At 36.8% G+C, this 21,338-nt stretch overlaps 1 protein-coding gene across 1 annotated transcript; it reads right to left on the reverse strand.

Annotated features, from left to right (window-relative positions):
• Positions 1-20,981, reverse strand: cfap70 (cilia and flagella associated protein 70). The gene is made up of 26 exons (XM_053514981.1): positions 20,898-20,981; positions 20,578-20,761; positions 19,597-19,695; positions 19,316-19,401; positions 18,339-18,521; positions 17,619-17,795; positions 17,359-17,441; positions 16,055-16,145; positions 15,806-15,943; positions 15,303-15,449; positions 12,453-12,515; positions 12,267-12,358; positions 12,083-12,143; positions 11,643-11,837; positions 10,174-10,305; positions 9,284-9,409; positions 9,034-9,167; positions 8,333-8,448; positions 6,967-7,101; positions 5,886-6,064; positions 3,856-4,008; positions 3,009-3,170; positions 2,714-2,803; positions 1,074-1,175; positions 840-887; positions 1-686 (listed from the first exon to the last, which is right to left on the reverse strand). Exons 1-26 carry the CDS (start codon positions 20,955-20,957, stop codon positions 609-611), a joined length of 3,114 nt encoding a protein of 1,037 aa, XP_053370956.1. The 5' UTR covers positions 20,958-20,981; the 3' UTR covers positions 1-608.
• Positions 20,982-21,338: the final 357 nt, after the last annotated feature.

The raw sequence follows: 21,338 nt of genomic DNA on the forward strand, positions 1-21,338 counted from the left end.
TATGAAATGAATATTCTTTTATTACTTCTTTACAAGTAGACAAAATACAAAAACATATGTGCTTAAAAGGTGTGTATACTGTACGTGTACAGTGTAAAGGTGCTAGGGATGGAAATCACCAGTCACCACCCGAGCTGATATTATCATAATAGCTAGGTGCTGATTTGATATTGCAAACACATGGTGTTTGGAGACTGGTGTAAGCAAGTGTAGTGAGTGGGTTTTGAGACGAATTCACATGCAGAGTTTGGAGAAAAAGGCCAATCGGAAGCTTTTAAGGTTCGCAACTTTTGATAACGTAACAACATAAAAATAAAAATGTTTTTCTTGCACCACTCAGAGGCTTTTGTATTTGGCACAGAATTACTTACGTCCAAGGTTGATCAGTCATGCTTATCAAGCTGAAAACGAGCTAATTCTGGACACTTGATGATCGACTGATGCATCTCTACTTGAAATGTAATAAATCTAAATAATACATTTATTTCTAAATAAATAAATTTAAAAATCGATTTTGAAGTAAATGTTGCAATACATGAATCGGCACTCAAAAGAATCATGATTCATAAACAAATGTTTTTTTTTTTTCCCATTTCTAACAGGACCTATCAAAAGGATGGATTTCCAAATCCAACTTGTATCTGCACATCTGTAATCTCCTGCCTCAATTCTTCTGATATGTTGAACTGTGGAGTAAAAGATCATTAATGGTAACTAACTCATTTACATTTATACAAAATAATTTGTTGTGTTCATACATGGGCCTATGTATTATGTTGCAAAGTATAAAATTTTTGCTCTAATAACCATATGAAAAACTTCCACCAGAGAAGACCAACCTTTATAGCATACTTGTACGACTGCTCTGCTTCTAGTTTTCGTCCCATCTGAAAACGCATTAATTAATGTTAACCAAGTTTAAAAAATAAAACATGGCTCCGCATGCTGTTGCATGAAATAATTAATGGCAGAATAAAAGGCTGGGGGCTGACATGAAGGTGATTATTTTTAGCATTCTCGCAGTATAAACCACTCTATCAGATGTTATTTAAAAGAATGGTTTTATCATTTACCTGTAAACAAATCAGTGACAGGTAGCCCCAGACTTCAGGGTTCCTGTTATTGAGGGCATTAGCTTCAGTCAGAGCATCCTCAGCCTCAGTCAGCTCCCCCTTCTAAATCCACAGAAAAACCATACAAAATAAAAACAGTAAAAAAGAGCAGTGTATTCATCAGGTTTAGAAACATGCAGGAACATAATATAACGAGACATACTATTAAATGAGACACTAGACTTCATCATTGAATTTTCCATCGTCACATTTTACTGCAGAATATAATAAGCGTGTGTGAATATGTGCATCTGGTAAGCATTTTTTTTTCTTTTATTTAAATCCAGCAGACTTTATTTTTTCAGTGCATATATTTGAAACAATTGAAAATGTTGTCTGTGTGGAATCAACAATCATCCTATTCTGAGGTTTTATGTGAACCTTAACTGCAGGATTTGATGCACTACATTGTTGCCTCATGACTGACTGATTGGAGAAATAAATGAATGTGTACTTTTGTAAACTTTGCAAATAAAGTGGAAGTGAATATATGCTATAGCAGTTACAAAAAGTTGTGTGCTATCCAGTTTCTATTTTCTATCCATATTGAAGGTAATAAAAGAAAAGACACCTCATCAGCATACAAAAACCTGAGAAATATGATTTTCCAATGAAAAAATCTGTTTGCCCATTGCCCAAAGTAGAGTTGTGATCTGTTTGTCACAAACAAGTTGATACAACTGACTGACAGACATAAAGACTGACTTCTCTTAGAGACCCAGTTGTACATCTTGGGCGGGGGGAATAGGTAGACCTATACCCTCTTTTTCCCCTATGTGTTTCCATAACAACGAGAGTCTGCAGAGCCCAGTAGCTGTGGCCATGGGACACGCTGTGGTATGCAGGAGTTAAATCATCTATAGAAATTTAATCCTTCTCAGTTAAATAAACTTGACCATAAATATGTCAACTTTTGTGTTGTATAGTTGTAGCATGAGCACCCCATGTTTGGCTTAAATATATATTTAGCAAATTTTAAACCAGCTATTGTTAAAAAATTTAACTTTTGACCATTTTTTCCTTCAGCTCACCTTTTATTTCTACAGTTTATATTGTTACATGAGCAAGGACATATAATTAAAATTATTTTTTGTCAAATTAGTCAAAGTAACTAAAGCCTAGAAGTCAATAAAATATCGCAACTAAAGCGAATTATGTTTATGAATGCAAATCCAGTAGCTTGGTATAACACTGCAGTGGACCAGTGTGCATTTATTGTCACTGGCAACCACTTGTGTGATAGTTATACAATATACAGTAGATGTATCAAATATACCTGAACCAAATAAGCCGTATAAAAACAGGCTCTTTACGTGTCCTGAGAAATGTAATGGAGATAGTTTTCCGGGATAGATACTGTAGTTACACAAAAAATATCAGCTCTGGAAAAATTCAGACAGATGGCAACTCTTTACTCAAGACTTTTAGATTAATGTTAAATATTCTATAAATAATTATGTGAAATAATTCGACAATTGTATTGTTTAAATTTGGTCATTATAGAGTCCAGGATGTTCTGGTCACCAAGCAAGTGTTTATAGTTTTGTTATAAATGTCACGTTGTCTTTCTACACTGGATATATAAGCAATCATGAACTCACCCTGTAGCAGGCAATCCCAAGCCCAAGCCAAGTGAGACAGGATGGAAACCTTCTGCAGGCATTCATGTACGTAGATTTTGCTTCATCATACTGTAGTAAATTGTAATCAAATAGAAAATGTTCTTCAGTCATCCTCATCACTGAATTGTTTAACAGCAGTAAGTAAAGACAACATTATTCTACAAATCCAGTCCCCTTGATTTACTATGCAGTACATCAGATCTAACATAAAAAAAGCCTCATATAATGTGTAATATAGGTTACACTTAATTTTTTGAAGCAGGTGTTATCTTACCTGTTCTTTCTTCAAGTATATGGAGCCCAGACGCAGATAAACAGTATGTGTGTCTGAAGCATCTGTCACAAAGCCCAGTGTTCTCTCATAAGACTCTTGAGCTTGCTTGTAATCCTTCATCATGTAGTAGATGTGACCATAGAGAGCCCACAAATCAGGGTTCTGAACAACAATAACAACAAAAAATAAAGGATCACATTTATCATTTAAAGGGAAAAAGACACTGATTCTTAGTTCACATTACCAGCAGAAAATGCTATAAACAATGCTTCAAGTAGAATTAAATAAGAAATAAATTAAAAACAGATTAGGAATTAGCTGTACAAATGTTTAGCAGTTTTGTTAATATCTTAATTTAAAATTTTGCTGCTCACATTTAGGGTTGAATTCGAAAGTTAAATATGAGGCAATACATTCTGTAATATTAACATGATGATACAACTAGATGTGTTAGTGTTTACAACTTACATTATGGCACCTTCGGTGGTAGATCACCAATTGTTTAGTTGAGCAAAAGTGTTTAAAGAAAATTAACATTTGGATAATATCTCTTTACTTGAGATAAATGCATCAAGCCGGTGAGTTACTGTCATCACCAAACTGGTGCATTCTGTTTTAAGGTTTTAAGGTTTAAGCCAAATATTTGCACTAAGATTAATCTTAAAGTAAATCACTGTAAGAGTATGTGTTTCATGTGAAAGGCCATTTTCAGGCCGGAGACTGTGAATGCATAATGTGCAATCTTGAAGACAATGTTCCAAATTCCTTCACAGATCTCTTTCTACTTGAATAGTAAAAGTGTGTTGTGCAGCTTTAGGTTTAATGATCCAGGAGACCCACCACATACCTGAAAGTTATCACTAAAGGTCTGCTGCAGACTCGCCTCAGCAGCACTGTACTCTCCTCTCAGCAGCTGTAGTTGGGCCAGAGCCATATGGTAAGAGCTGCTTGGCCCACCATCTGGACACAACAACTCCTGAGCCAAAGCCCTCTGAGCCATCTTGATTGCACACACATACACACACAGATATGTCTCTTAATATACAAATATAATTATGCACTCAGCGTATAATTGCATAATACACTATTGTAAGGAATAAATCCTATTGGGGAATACTGTTACAGGAAAAGAATTAACAACATGTGCCTGAGGCAGGTTATTCCTCCTATACCACAACAGTTTGCCAACGAGAACAATTTGCTAAAAAAAAGACACAGCAAATGTGTTTGTTGATTTAGAACATCTGCAAAACAAGGTAGTTTCTCTCAATTACATTACGTTAACTATAAACAGGCCTTCCCTCAACAGCAAGTCGTTATTTTTTCTTTTAAAGGTGAAAAGTCTTCTGTTCTGAAGAGTCTGCCATGGCACAAAGCATACTGAATTTTTTGCAATTTTTAACACTGGAGCACCTTTTCATTAATGTCTGAATAAACATGTCCTTACAGAAAGCTTCATCATATTAAGGGGTATTTTTCTTTTCTATATATAGATATACAGGCAGGCAAAAAAATGTATACACTCACTCACTCACTCATCGTCTATACCACTTTTTCCTGTATTCAGGGCTCAGGGGGCATGGAGCCTATTCCAGGAGGCTTAGGGCACAAGGTGGGTACAGCATGGACAGGGTGCCAATCCTGGATGCTGGAGATGCAAGGCGTCTGTGCTAACCACTACACCACTGGGCCCAAAAATGTATAAATACTTCAGTAAAAGAAATATACAGTTAAACCTTGGATTGCGAGCATAATTCATTCTGGAAGCATGCTTGTATATCAATGCACTTGTAACAAGGAACCTCTCTAATGACATTTTCTTTTCCTCCTTCTGAGGATTTTGCAGAAATGTGAAATGTGCACTGTCGTTAAACAGATTGATTTCCTGCACTGCTACACTCTTTTTAACCTTTTCCTTCCACTGTTGCAGTCCATTTACTAAAGAACACTTGGCCAAAAAAATAAAAAATAATAAATCTTTAAAGCACGCACACGTGGTCACTATACAAGTGACGCACATGCACTGAGACTGAGCATGGGAGACAATTAACCATAACCCCGGAGCGCCAGAGAGAAAAGAACCATTGGCTCTGTTGTGATCATGTGATGCTTGGCAGACAAAGTGCATCTTTACTTCTCGTATGTCAAGAACTGACTTGTTTATCAAGTTAAAATTTAGTAATTTAAAAATTTGGTTGTTTTGCAAAAACGCTTGCAGACCAAATTATCCAAGGTTAATTATAGTAGTATGTTGTGTATTATATTAATATTATAATTATAATACTTGTAAATGAGACGTTATAAATGTATTTATATTTATGTGGGAGGAGTTGTTGCCTCCAGTGGGTGCTCACTGGATTAAAGAGGTCATGTATCTATAAATCTAGAAAGGATTCACTATTCCACAAGGGGATCCAGGAATTTTAAAAATGTCTGGCAACCATTATTGAGCCATGTTGAAAATATAGATGTAGATGAGTTAGATCTGTAATGAAAGATTTCTTATAATTTTTTTTAAATTCTTTTTTATTATTCTCTTGTTTGATTTTTATTTATTTATATATATATATATTCTCCTATTTCTTTTTCTACTGACTAGCTGTTGTTTTTTAATGGGGTTCGGAGACGGGAATGGGTGAAAAAAATAGTGTACCATGATATGTGTCTTGTTTGAATAAAAAAAAAGCACTTTGATAATAATATATATATATATACATATATATATATATATATATATATATATATATATATATATATATATATATTTTTTTTTAATTTATTTATTTTTTTTTTTATTTTAAATAGGCTGCTGAGTAAATATTGAGAGTGGTCCTGGAAACCAGTGTGTTTTTTGCTGCTGATTTTGCTGTTGATCACCTGTAATGCGTAACTCTGGAGAAGAAACTTCACCGACTCCATGTAAATTGTGGTGCCATCTCTAATGGGAGACAGATGGTCTCGTAGGAAGGTTTGTACAGAATCAGCTCTTGCTTTGTCCCCCTGGCTCTTTTCAGCTTTTGTCTGTCTTTCTATCTTACCCTCAGTTTGTACTACATCTGCAAAATTTAAAGTGTTATTTTGAAATCAGCTACAGTATATTCTGTAAGAAGGTCCACACAACCACATTAACAACATTTCTGTCATCATTATCCTGCATATAAATTTTATACAATAAATAAACATGTGGTCTTTATCAAAATCTACTAAAGGTATAAAGTATATGATATGTTAACAATATGTAAAGTATGTGAACACACAACCATTACTTTGCTATGTGGGCCTTCCACACAGTTGAAAGCAAAGAATTATATAGGTTGTCTATATGTGCTGTTTCATTACTTCTCATGCCTGGAACCCAGGCAGGACATCCCCACCCCATACACAAAATCTACAAAGACATAGCGTATCAATATCAGTGTGAAAGAGCTCAAGTGGCCTGTAAAGCCCTGACCTCAACCCCACTAGACATGTTTAGGATGAACTGGAATGCTGACTGCACACTACTGCTCTTGTGGCAAATTCCCAGAGCCACGCTACAAACTCTAGTGGAAAGCCTTTCCAAAAGGTTGGAACTAAGGGAAGGGACTAAATCTGGAATGAAATATTTAACAAGCATGTATGGTTAGGGGTCGTCAAACCTTTGGCCAAATAGTTTATTACCTTTTGGTGTGGGAGGTAAAAAAAAAAAGCTGAAAAACTATGTGCCTTGAGTTTTATTTTCTAAGTGAGGCTGTGGAGCTGACTGTTAAATGGGAATTGATCACAACATAATTAATTACAATGACATTGAATCAAAACCAGACTGTGTGGTCAGATAGAATGGTTGTATAAGGAGTAAAAATCTACAATAAATGGAGAACTGAAATCTAGGACAATATTGATTATGCCAAACCTAGTAGATTAATGTTTTATAAAGCTGAAAATTTACTAACAGATCCAAGATGTAAAGAAAATTTACCTGGTTTGTCCACTGCCTCAGTATCCTCTGAATGAGTGTGAGTGTCAGACACAGGTTTTGCTTTCAGCTGCTTAGTTGCTTCCATGAACGCCATTTCGGCTTTGATGAAGTTTTCCTGGGCCAAGTAAAACAAGCCTGTGCACACACAACACGTCTATTTTGGAGATAAATGTATCTTTTAAGGAAGTACACTACCGTTCAAAAGCTTGGGGTCACTTTCTAACTCCATGATCGTTCCTGATTTTTATTTCTTTCTACATTGTGAAGGAATGCTAAAGGCGTCCAAAAAATGCATTAATCTCCTTTGAACAGTTAATGGTAAGATGTTTCTGCTACTTATGCTCTGTAAAGACTTCATAACGCCTCTAATCTGAGGTGCTGTTATTTGATCATCTTTTAGGCTGATAACTCCAAATGAACTTCTCGTCTGCAGCAGAGGTAGGTTTTGGTCTCGTCCTCCTGGGATGGCCTTCATGAGAGCCAGTTTCATTATGGTGCTTGACGGATTTTACAAATGCATTTGACAATACTATTCTTGCAAGAACTATTAGAGAAAGGCTGACCTCTGTGTCTTAAAATAACAACTTACTGTTGTTTTTCTTGTTGTTATATATTTACCTAAGCCCATATGTGTTATTTTATAGTTTTGAAATCCCCAGTATTGTTGTAGAATGTAGAAAATAAATCATTAAACAAAAACAAAGAAATTTGCAAGTGACTCCAAACTTTTGAATGGTAGTGTATATTTACGCTTACATAAATCCAGGCATGATAGAGAAATATAATTTTGGATAGGTACCCCTAACCTATTTTTATATACTATTTAGGCAAATAAACAATTAGAAATTATTAGTAATACAGTTTGTCTATTTGCAGAAAAAGGAGGACATTTAGGCACAATATCTATATTTTACCATTCATGAGCAATGCTGGCTACTACATGCATAATATAGAGACATTATATCAATATCGTTATAGTAATCCTGCCTTTAAAGTCAAATTTGATACAACAAATGACACAAAGCATTTTTTTTACATAATACTGAAAAAATAAAGTTTTTTTTCATATGGTTTGCCCTACAGTGGGGTGGATTGTGATTCTGTTATAATCCATCAACATTCATGGAGCCAACAGGGCAAACTTGGCCATGCCCTATCTGTCAGTGAAATAGTGTGTGTGGAAAAGCGTTTTCCTTCAAGTGTGTTATGCTACTCTGTGCAGCTCATGAGCAGATTGAAAAGATGTGGTTAGATTTGATGGTTGTTAGCTGATGAAAAGAGCTCATTGGTGGATGGATATTTACAGGTGACCAAACTGCAAAAAGAATATTACAAATCAATTATAAAAATTTCACACTGTTTTTACCAAACAAGGTCCAGGGGATTACAGAGCTTGACTTGATAGATGTGGCCCTCTCGAAAAAGGTCTCTGCTTCCTCACAATGACCATTAATTTCTGACACAATCCCACACATAAGTAAGCTAGTGAAAAAAAACAAGCATTTTAACAACTGTTTTTTACATAGTTATACACTACATAGCCGAAAGTTTGTGGACAACTGACCATAACACACCTACTGTATGTGCTTTTTAAACATTTTATTCCAGATCTAGTCTTCTTTTCTAATAACCTCCATTTATCTGGGAAGGCTTTCCTCTCAACTGTATATCATGACTATGGGTCAGCTACAAGAGCATTAATGAGGTCAGAGACTGATGTTAGGTGAGGAGGCCGGGTGTACAGGTGGTGTTCCAGATCTTTAGTGGAGTTGAGGGCAGGGCTTTGTGCAGGACACGCACATTCTTCCATTTCAATCTTGGTCCACCTTGTCTTTACGGACTTTGTTCTGTATATAAGGGCATTATCATGAGCCCAGTACTTTCAGTGAAGGAGCATTATAATGATACAGGATATAAATGAATCCTATACACATGTGTGTTTTCACCTTTGTGGCAACAGTTACAGTAGGAAGTCAGGTGCCCACATACCTTTGGTCATATCATTTATGTTGAATAATGAAAGCTGCTCCCAGTGTCATTCAGAGCACAGTGTATTCCCCCTCGTACCTGGGTATGTGTTCTTGGTCAACGGACACGGCTAGTTGGAAACACTCCTCAGCCTTTAAATACTCAGCAATGAACATATAAAGCACGCCATATTCAAACCAGTGGGATGGGTTGCCTCGATCTTGGGCCAGCAGCTACAAAGACATAAATGGATTTTAACTAAGAATAGGTTTGATTTTTAGTCTATCCCAAATATACATCTGTTGCTAAGATTTGCTAAGAGTTGCTAAGAGGAACAAGTGAGATGCACCTCTTGGTAATACTGGGCAGCAAGCTGATAATCCTCATTCATCTGGGCCTCTTTGGCAAAGTGCCTGAGCTGACTGCAGTCTAGCAAGGGCTGAGCCTGAAACTCTCGATCTTTGGCTGATAAGGTCTGCAGGACAATCAGGGAAAAAGCTATTTGACATTTTAATTTTAAAATGTCACCCATAATATCAAGTTTGGTATTAAATATATCCACATAGGTTAGTTTTGTGCTATGGCTGATAGTGAGCACAAGATAATATGTCTTTCAATTTTGGCAAAAATTGGTTGATAAACATATTATGTTCCTGTTCCTTAAACTAAAACAAGATTTTAATCCTAAATATTGTTTTAAAGCACTTTAATAAACACTATGCCATACTAACAAAGATATTTTAGAGGTAGCTCAGGAGTTACAGCATTGGACTACTGACTGGAAGATCATAGGTTCAAACCCCAGCACCACTGAGTTGCCACTGTGGGGTCCTTGAGCAAGGCCCTTAACTGCTCAGATGTGTAACGAGATAAAATGTAAGTCGCTGTAGATAATCAATCCAAATGCTGCAAATAAGGCTCTTTCCTACTACACCACAGAATCCCCAAGTAAATATTTTAAAAATAGAATTTCAATGTTTTTTCTGAGGATAACTCATTAAGCTTAAAGTTGAGCTTATTGAGCCAGAAATATTAAAACAGAAAACTGTTTTAAATATCACTTAAAATTATAATTCAAATCACCCAAAATGCAACTTAATACGTACCTGATATGTTGTGATGGGTCACAAATAATCTTTACAAGCTAGTGCTACAAGTGTTTTATGCCACCAAGCTTGCATTACCTGAAATTCGTATGCCATACAATAAACACAGCACAAGAATGTTATATTTCTACACCTTATTAAGTGCAACATGCATCTCGTCCACCAGGAAGATATAGAGTTGACTCAGGAAAGCCTGCAGCTGCTCTGGGCTGGTAAAAGCTTCTGTCCTCAGCATCTTCTCACGCACAATCCGTACTACAGAGTACTTGTCAAAGAAAGAACAAACAAACAAACTGGTCATTCTACGCATACAGTAAAATCTACTAGACAAGTTGATAACAATATTAAACATTATATTATTTTTGAGAAAACATTAACACAGCTTATTGACTTAAAAGATATAGGCTTAATTTTAACGCTAATTGGTGGTTTTGTTTGCTGCTAGAACATTATCATTATGTTGTTTCATAGACATTCAACAATATTAAATATAACTATAAAAGGTTGCTGTCATAAATGTTGGACTGATTTGGCTGCATTTGTGGTTGAAGCAGTTTTTAAAGTTTTTAAACAGCATAAAAAATTATTAAGTAAACAATTAAATCTATCCATCTATCTAGGAACCTCTGAGGTCCAACTAGGGACCATGGAGGCCAATGGTGGCCATTGTATTTATTCCTATTTCTACAACTGTTGTAAGACCTTCGGTTAAGATTCACACACTACGGGCAATTTTGAAACACCAATTAGCCTAATCTGCATTTTTTGGACCATGGAAGACAACCAGAGAACCCAGAGAAAACCCACCAAGCACAGGAAGAACACGCAAACTCCATGCACACCGACCTAAACCCAGGACCTAGGGGTGCAAGGCGACAGTTTAGCCGCTAAGTCACCATGCCACCAAATTAATTGGATTTGATTAAAATTTGAATTAATTAAAATTAGGATTAAGTTGCCCTACAATGCATTGGCACTCCTATCCGTCCAGGGTGTCCCCAGCCTTATGCCCCAAGTCTCCTGGGATAAGCTCCAGGCCACCTGTGATTTTGTGTACAGGATAAAGTGGTATAGACGATAGGTGAGAGTGAGTAAATAATGGAGTCAGACAGACCCAAAATAGTGTACTCATGACTGATAAAATGTCATGCAAACTGCAGTCATCAAAAGCAAACATTTAATGCGCAGCTATAGTTGAGTTCAGGTGTGTGCATAATTAGTACTCATGTGATCGAGCACGTTTGTGATGGGGATTGTAGTTCTAGACAGCTATGTTTGTGGTGGCTGATGAGAAATGGAGTCAGGTGCCATTTTTTTAACTAAATAAAACTAAACTTGTTTGCTTGAGGGGTGCTGTATCATGGCTGATCCCAGCTTTCTAACAAGATGGACTATGCAAAGAAAGAATTTAACAGTGCTGTAAAATACATGTGAAATATAAGGGTTTTTTTTCTATATGATAACAATATTTCTACTTCTACATGTTGCATGACATCATGCCACTCTTTAATTTTAAACTCTTCAATTTCCTGTAATAGCATAGCACATTGTGCTTTATTCCTTAATTTAATGTTATCAATTCACACCAACTCATTAACTCACTTTCATTTGTTCTTTAAAGGCAAAGTATTTCCCAGAGCAGTTCAGCTCTCCGAATAGCTGGGTTTTGCGCTGCTCTTGGGTGACAGGATCCAGAGGCTCAGCACCAGGAACAAATGCAGCTCCAAACATCTGCTCATACTGCTGCAACACCTGTGTCACTACGCTCATTATCTGTGTCTGGTAATCCTGCACGGCCTGCACCAAATAACCACACAGCTTAATCATTTAATTTCCAATTCTAATCATTTCATTGCAAGCGACAGAAACAATAAAACACATTGTTGATTTAAAGAGAGCCAAAGTAATACAAGATACTTATTCAAATGCATTACAGGAAATGGCTTGAAATCAAAATATGAGTGTTGTGAGGAGGTGTGTGTGTGTGTGTGTGTGTGTGTGTGTGTGTGTGTGTGTGCACATGTGCGCTGCTTCTCTCTCACTCTGTCTGCTCCTGCTGAATGCCTGGGTCGTTGAGGCCTGGGAGGAATCAGCTCGCTCACTCTACGGGTTCACAAAACCACTCAGTAAGTGTATAAAATCTCTCTATGCCATTATGACACAAAATATGACATCCGATATACAATGTTGAATATTTTTTAACCAATTTAAGAAATTTCCTGTTACCGTCTGGCTAGTTCCTCTGGCTGTCTTTTTGGAACAAGTGGTTTTTCCAAGGCAATTTCAATAATAATGTAAGATCTTGAATCTGCATACATCTATCAAGGCATTTCCCATTAGCTTCACACAAATGTCAGGAATACCCAAAGATTAAAGATTTATATCGGTTCATTTTTCAGCAAATAGACCAACCTGAGCTTCAGTATTCACTTGCACTTCAATGTCCATCGTGCTTTCTGTCTGAGCTGGTTTTCCCTACAAACACAAGCATTCAATTTCAACCTAGTAAAGTAATCAGGTTTTGCTTTAAATCTAAATTAGAATCAATAAGTGTTGTGTAATGTAAGGTTTATGGTATGATCTGAAAGCTGTACTAATGGTCCATAGCACAGGAGAGAACACAGACAGACGATCTAATACCGGGTAAGCTCACCCCCTAAGCAGCCAGAAAGAGGTCAGACTCAGAAAACATCGGACTAGCCCTGACCTCAACTAGGTAAAAAAAAAGGATCTGTGACCAGGGACTTGACAACATGTGTTTGTAATAACACATACAATAACTAAAGAAATGGGTGTGCTATAGATACAAAGCACAGCTGAAACACACTTGGGAGTAATGGGGGCAACAGGTGGTTAATAATTAGAGAGTGTTCAGTTTGACAGGGTCCAGCCTTGTAACCTAGCACAATTAAGCCCCTTTCAGACAGCCATGCATTCCTGTAAAGAAATCTGTGATCTGTGTTGTCAGATTGAGCAGTTTTTCTGCAATCGAAATGTGCTCTTTTGAATAGTGAATGTTAAAATTATGGATCAGTTAAATGATTGCAAAGAGAAAAAAAGCACAAAACCTGCTCTTTTCTCCAGTGTTTAAGCCTTTGCTATAGGCATTATAATAAAAACAGAAAAAAATCCATCCAGGATGACCAAAGATGATGTTATAGCTTTGTAGGTGGCATGTCACTTATCCTTTATTGCTGTTGACAACATGACATTGACGAGATGATTGCATTTAAAAAACACAAATACATGTCTCAGTTTAATGGTTGCCACCAAGTAATTTTATACTCCAAAATCTTGGTAAACAAATTACAGTCATCCTCTTGATCTGTGGGAGTTAGGCAGAATTTCAGCTGAGCTCAAGGCTTGCATTTATTCACTCTGGAGTTTTCAGCACACCATCAAAAACTCAACAAAATTAAAACAACTGTGTGTGTGTGTGTGTGTGTGTGTGTGTGTGTGTGTTTGAGTTTAGCAAAACAACATACTTGTGAGTGTAATATTGCTAAATTACAAGCTCTAAGTGCATAAAATTAAAATTAAATAACTGACATTTCAGACACAATATCACTAAACGTTTTGTTTAATTTTTGTCTATCAGTGAAAACCCCCCTAAGGAAGCCACACATTGAAGAAACATTGGATGCTGCCATGCAACGCACAGAGTGGATGACAGCCTGGGGGAAATTTCTGGTAGCAATTGTTTTACTGCAACAAAATTTTGACTAGAACTGGAAGTGAAGTGTCTCAATGCAGTTATACTAAATACAATCACCCTTGGAACGCTGCGTATTCAATCAAATTAGTGGATTAGAGCTGACTGTGGTTGTGTAATGTGATTTCTTTAATCTCAATACCATTATGTGGTGTTTTCTCAGAAATTAGATCATCGTTTCCAGAAGAAAGGGGAATGGTTTAATCAATCACAGCCATGGATAAATGCTTCATATTCTTATCCCCAAATTCTCAGAATTTAACCCGAACAAGGAGCAGAGTGCAGTACTGCTTTTAGGTACTGTAAGAAACATGATATTAATAGTGACAAGAAGATTGAAGTATCTGCAGTGAGGTCACCAATCTAATGCTTTTATAACTTATTTGATTTGGACACATTTTCATTTTATTATTATTTTTTTTTTTTACAGTTTTGGATCCAAACAAAATGTTTTCATGTTTTCAGAAAGCTTGCTTAAGAGAAAACAAGGAGCATCTGCATCTCTACACAGCTTAATGAAGCACATTGGTTTCTTATTTATTAAACATTACATTTTCGTTGATTTCAACGCACCCTTGAAAGCAACCAAACCCCTTTACAATTTCTTCCTTTTGCTCAAAGAGAGACTGATCCTGGATACACTATGTCTCCTAGTGTAGTCTTCTCTGGACCCTTAATACACCTGCACCATCGAACCTACTCCCATCCTGACAAACCTGGGACCACTATAAGGATGTTGATTTCTCCAGTGCCTTCAACAACATTAGACCAGCAGTACTGGGGTAGAAACTATGCACAGAAAAAAGCATGCACATAGACACTCCCTTGGTTTTCTTGTATCATAACCTTTTTTCCCTTCCAAGTGTAATATCTGTAAATTCAATCATGACTCATGTGCTGCCCCTTCTTTTAGTGCAATACGGAATTTACGTTTTTTTTTTTTTTTAATCCCATTTGTCTAATTTATTACTCTTTTCTTCTCGGAAATAAATAACGGTAAGCAACTATAGCCAAGACAAAGCAATTTCCCTCTGGGATTAATAAAGTTCTTTGAGTCTTGAAATGATACAGATTCAAAATAGTATTACACTAAAACTTAACTGTGTAACACACCTTCGCTCCAGTTGAAATATATGGTAATAAAACTTAATTTATGTTGTATTAAAAAGGTCACTCATTATTTAATAAAATTTTTAAAGGTCACTATTAGGGCTACCAGTACACACCTTGTTTATGGTAAGCAGCCACCATACTTGGATAGTAAGCTGGGTTGCCTGAAGACACATTTTATTTATCCTACATCTGGTGCATTAACACTCTTAAATCACATGATTAAATAGATATCCATCCCTTTATGAGGGATTCAGCTGTGTTAAACTAGAAATCAAATAAAACATATGGATATTATGAATTTTCTCTGCAACCATAAGCCTTGTGCAACCTAAATGTTTTCTTACAGAAATTTCATAATGTCCATTTAAGGTCTTTTACCTACATCATTTAGGGGTCCCTGCTCTTTACAATTGTAATAAATGTTATACAAAGAATACCTTTTTAATCTCTTCTTTGCTATCTTTGCCTCCCACAGCCTTGCTAGGTGCTGCCTTGGAGGAAGATAAAGAAGACGTTGGACGAGGACGAGCATCTGCTAACAACGCTTTCATGCTCTCGTTCACCACACTCGCATTCCTCTTGGTCTTTAACATAAGAACAGTTAAACCCATAAAATTAGTACAATGGGAGGACGGTAGATCCAATCATTTGGGAAAAGGGAAAAAAGATTTTAGCATAATAGTTTAGATTAGAAATCAATCCAATCCAGTACAAATCCAGTCCTGGAGGGCCAATCTCCATCACAGATTGGTAACTCACCTACAAAACCAACAAATCTGGCAATTGACACATTAGACAAACATTTTTTAAATCTGAAAAATCTCCAGCAATGGATTTGTTGTTTTGGATTTTGTGGCTATTATAATATATTATAGAGTTCAATATAATTAAAGGAACAGTCTTGCTTGGGATGACATTTTTTTGGTTCCACCCACCCTACCTTCGAGAGGAGATCAGAGTCTGAGAACGGGTGGATTCTGTACGCTCCACGGATGTGTCTAACCCCAGGGTACAGCAAACGTGCCAAGTCAACATAGGCCACTCCATGGAAAGAAATCTGAATGTCATCCTCCAGCTGCTGTTCACAAATACAAAGAAATGTTTAATTCATATTGCTATAAAAATAAAATGGACAATATCATACTTATATATATATATATATATAATTTTGTACTTTTTCTTTGCTTACTTTTCCTCCTGCTGCTTTAGAAGGTCCAAACTGAGTACATCTCATAATTTCCACTGGCCACAGCCTGCATTCAACAATTCTGCGGGACAGACTGAGACATAACAGGGAGCAGTGTCACTAGTAAAACAAGCTCAAAATTGTTATAATACAAAGAAAAAGTACTGGATAAACATCAGATAATAAGTTTAGCAAGTACATCCAAACCAGTTCTTGGAAAACCATGCATTGTTGCAGTGTATCCAAGACTTTGGATTAGGACATTTGAAGTGGTCATTTAAAACATTATTCCCACTTGGACATGATCCATATTGTCCAAGTGGGAATAATGTAAATATAGACATTGATAATACATGTTAAATTCAAAAACACTGATAATATCTTTTCATGAACACTTGTTGGAACAACAATTTTACTTTTCATTTGAAATTACAAATGATATTTTTGTCTTTTTGTGTGTGTGTGTGTGTGTGTGTGTGTGTGTGTGTGTGTGTGAATGAGAGGGAGGAACGGTAAGGATACAGGGAGCAGAGATAAAAAAAAAGGTGCAGGACTTTAAGTACTTGGGGTAAATGGTCCAGAGCAACGGAGAGTGTGGAAAGAAGGTGAAGAGGCGGGTACAGGCAGGTTGGAATGGGTGGAGAAAAGTTTCAGGTGTGTTGTGCGATAAAAGAGTATCAGCGAGAATGAAAGGAAAGGTGTACAGAACAGTGGTGAGACCAGCGATGCTCTACGGCTTAGAGACAGTGGCACTGAAGAAAAGACAGGAGGCAGAGTTGGAGGTAGCAGAGCTGAAGATGTTGTGGTTCTCTTTGGGAGTGACAAGGATGGATAGGATCAAGGATGAGTTCATCAGAGGGACAACTCATGTTAGATGTTTTGGAGATAAAGTCAGAGAGGTCAGATTGAGGTGGTTTGGACATGTTCAGAGGAGAGATTGTGAATATATCGGTAGAAGGATGCTGAGGTTTGAACTGCCAGACAGGAGGTCTAGAGGAAGACCAAAGAGGAGATTTATGTATGCAGTGAAAGACGACATGAAGTTAGTTAGGAGGATGAAAAGAGGATGCAGAGGATAGGGTTATAGGGAGGCAGATGATTCGCTGTGGCGACCCCTGAAAGGGAACAGCCGAAAGACAAAGAAGATTATTGTCTTTTTTTCATACACAACACCCTTCAAACTGGGCTGTTTTTTCATTCTGAGCAGCATGGAACCTGATTCAGCAGGAGCATGAGCTCTTTAGGAGTTGGGATGAAAAACAATAACTATAATAGATGATAACGAAGAACAAAAGTAGTCTTCTGACCATGAAGCTCCTCCTGCATCCATAAAACAACGGCGTGCTGTGTCCCAGATCACTCTTTTACTCTCAGCGTCAGCTCTGGATACCTGTTACAGAAACATGTTAACGAACTGTCACTGTATGCACATCTATTTTGTACACTGTAAGGTCTCATTAGATCATATTGCCTCTGGGGCATACAGACATACCTTAATAGTTATGTCTAAAACTATTAAATAAAATAATACTACTATTAAATATAATACTATTAATAAATTATATACCCTAATACGGTCACCATGCTCCAGATTAACAGGATCGTTGACAATAGAGAGACCTGGGATGAACTGGGCGTCCGGGGCGAGGAATGAACCAAAGGGCCATTTTTTGCCTCTGGGCACTGATTCTTTTTCTCCTGCCATTTTTAATGTGCCGTTGGAGAACAACAATATCTGCTCCTTCTGACAAAGAGAATATTAATTATTTGGCTGATGCTTTGAATAGAAGTGATGGTGAATGCAATACTGTACAAGCATACAGCTTGTAATGAAGAGAAAAGTCTGCAAAATTACATCTTTACCAAATGACTAAAATGAATCACTGTAGGAAGAACAAAGAGAGATATAATTAAACATTAGGGTTAGAACAAGCGCTGCTAGGCTGTACAAAACCTAGTCATAATGCTGTCACATTGTTCAATGGAGTCTAAATAACTTAGGGAGCAATTACAGGCTTAATTGCTGTTTTAGAAAAAAATATATAAAATTTTAATCTCAAAAATGTCAATATCTAGAGCCCAATTTTCTAATCATGTTCTTGAAATATGCTCTTTCCTACACATATTATTGTCCTTACTGATACTTACTTGCAGCTACTTAGCTTAATAACAGCAAGTTTGATTTGGAAGTAGATTTATTAGAGAAGAAAACACTAAACTGCGCAAGACTGGTACTATAATTCAAATCCAGTCATGGTACACGTAATACAGTGGTATTGTCTTATACCTTCTGTGATGTAAGGGGGACTTGCAGAGCAGCTACATAACTATGTTGAGGCCCAGGGACAGTGTTCCAAACCTCAGGGATGGAGTAGGCTGTCTCCACTGTGACTGTGATCAGATTAGACTCAGAGAGCTGTGCGTCTGAGAGCAGCGGCTCTGGTACACTGACTGTCACTTCCAGTGTTGGCTGGGGAAAGAGCATTCCATGGTCCATTAAAAAGGTATATACAGAGGAGTACTTTTTCACCATCAGACTCTCAACTGATTACATATTTAATTATCATGGTGGCAACAGATTTAAAAGATTAGCCCAGACACCTCTATTTCTGGCCACAGATTCCAGCTCTTCCTGGGAAATCCTCCAAATATTCCCACGTTAGCAATGAGATATAGTCTATCCAACAACTAATGTCTAAGTCTGGATCCACTGGATCCAGTGGGACATGCCTAATAAAACTTTAGCAAGAGGTGACTGGGTGCTTTGGACAAGCAGAGGCTCTACAACATCAATGTACCTGTAACCACAATCTTATTCCTCCAGTCACTACACATAGCTAATGATCATAAGAGAAAATAGGTTTAATAGAAGATAGATTTACCAGTAAATAGAAATGTTCAAGTTTGCTAAAGTACAGTAACGTCCTTTTGCAAACTATCGTTTTCTATTTTCTTGTTGTTTCTTGTTCCTGTAATCTTGTATTTCCTTGCATGTGCTATTGTAAATGGCAATTAATTATTTTTTTTCTTATATAAACTATAATAATGCTTAGCAAACTCTACCAATCACACATTATACCTTATACTGTATATAAAATATTATATAAAGCTATACTTCTATTTATGTAGTATTAACATGTATCAGTGCAGAATGCACACAGAGAAATAATGAGTAAAAGAGTGTACTATAAGATTATTGTAGGTTTTTCTGCAAATAAACCAACTGTATGCTTTAGGCAATAGCATGTGTTTCTGTGCCCTTACCTTAATTCCTTTGTTTTGTGAGGCAGTCTCAGTTGGCGATCCATGATTAGGGTGAAGCACCACAGTGGATGAAAAGCTACACTGGCCTAAAGTTTAAAAAAGGTCAGAAACTTCATATTGAAAACCCTTTTAAATTGTTTTACCCCAAACAGTGTCAGTGGTTATTATCTTCTGCATTAATTGGCTACATGCTTTAATTTTTAGCCTAAACTTTTGGGCGAAATATTATATTAATGCATACTTCTTATTTGGAATGGAATGAGCAAATGCTGAGGTCTCACCATGCAGCAGAGGGAGCAGGTCCACAACAGTCTGGCCCAAAACAGACGTCTTCTCATCTTTTTGTTTTTGTTCTTTCGGGAAAACCTCAATCAGTGTTACTAATAAGTCACAAAAACAGACAAATGTCAGTTAGCCTTTCCTCCAAGCAGAGTGAATTCAATTATTCCTGCACACACAAACAAAACATGAGACTGTGCTATGTGCAAAAGTATGCAGGCCTATTTCTGGCAACAAATAGGAATTTTCACAATTGAAAGATACAAGATGGTTTTACATGCTATTTTTGTTATTTGACATCAGTCAGGCAACACCAAGAATTTTTGACAAAACTAAAAGAAATCATTTTAAGAATGCCTGTAATTTTTGACTGTAATTTTTTTTTTTTAGCATTATGCTATCAAAAACATCAGGGCATATCACACTGATATGTTAATGTTAGTTACGCTCCATTGACTTCAAGTATCTTATTGATCTTATTTTTCAATTCTTTTATTAACATTTAAAGCTTTACATAATATTGCTCCAGTGTACTTTCTCATCTGCCTCAGCTGCCCTTATATTAGTATCAGACTTTAACTCACTGGGTGCAAGAGCATTCTTTAGGGTGGCACCAAGGCTCTGGAAAGGCTCTGACTTAGTACTAGTGTGGCTTTGTTGATTCAGTGCAATTGGCAGGAATAGCTTTTTATGCCCCTGTGTGAGACTTGATTGATCCATCCCATCCATCACTGGCATTCTGTCCAGGATGAATAGATGCATATTCATTTACTGCAGATGTATGAATAATAAATGTATAAATATAATAACTTTAATAATAGTGGATTGTGATTTCATGCAAGAAACCACAGGCCTCAGTGGCTCCGTGGCTAATGAATAACTGCCTGCATGTTATTGACTGACAGATATAAAAGATGTAAATGATAAAAATTATAAAAGTCAGAAAGCCTTTACTCCTCTCACACACAGATCCATCTACTCACATATGACAGGCTTGTGTGCCAGATCATCCAGGGTGTGTGTCACTTCAGAACAGTGAAAGCCACAGGTGAAATTGTAGTTCACAGCCTCATCCACAGGCACCTGCAGCTTCTGAGAGTCTCCCAATGCCATGCTGTTAAATTCAGCATGCACAAAGCTGAGAAATGCCTGCTTTTTGCTACCTTTCTGAAATCACAGAAAAGCAGCATTGTATCTGGTTTAATATTTATGTGTGCATCGTTATAGAAAATGCATCGTTATAGAAAATGTGCTTGGGATGATTTAGTGAATCATTAGTCGAAATACACAGAATTTAGTTTACCAGGTTTTCTCCTCGTGATACAGTTATCTGCACTGGTACACCGGTCGCTCCTTGGTCCATGTTGAAAGATCAGCTGAAACAAACTCCGAAATGGTCTTATTCCTTACTCTCGAAGCGTCTTAGTGTTGCCATAGTAACGCTATTCGCTCTCGCGAGACCCACTTGCGTTTCCATGGAGAGTCTGTTTGTTGCGTCATATTTAGTCCGCGCTATGACACCAACAATGTCATGAAATGCTCTTACATTTAGGGTTTTTAATAGAAATGTATTAATAATACACCAATTTACGATCATTTCATGACATCGTTTTTAGTGTTATGGTTTAACAGTGTGAGTCTGATTTGGAATCAGTCTGGTTATTCGTTTAATATATATACTCTCTCACTGCATGTCACAGAAAACTGATCCTGGATCTGTGGTAAATGAGCCAATCCACGTCCA

Source organism: Clarias gariepinus, chromosome 16, assembly GCF_024256425.1.
Source record: "Clarias gariepinus isolate MV-2021 ecotype Netherlands chromosome 16, CGAR_prim_01v2, whole genome shotgun sequence".
Taxonomy (NCBI): domain Eukaryota; kingdom Metazoa; phylum Chordata; class Actinopteri; order Siluriformes; family Clariidae; genus Clarias; species Clarias gariepinus.

Bases quoted from the DNA above. Each gene is read 5' to 3' on its own strand.
- cfap70 (XM_053514981.1), bottom strand. From the start codon at position 20,957: ATGGACCAAGGAGCGACCGGTGTACCAGTGCAGATAACTGTATCACGA. The intron at 17,442-17,618 runs GTATATAATTTA...TTTCTGTAACAG, and splicing joins AGCATGGTGACCGTATTAGG to GTATCCAGAGCTGACGCTGA. The intron at 9,168-9,283 runs GTGCATCTCACT...ATGTCTTTGTAG, and splicing joins CTGCCCAGTATTACCAAGAG to CTGCTGGCCCAAGATCGAGG.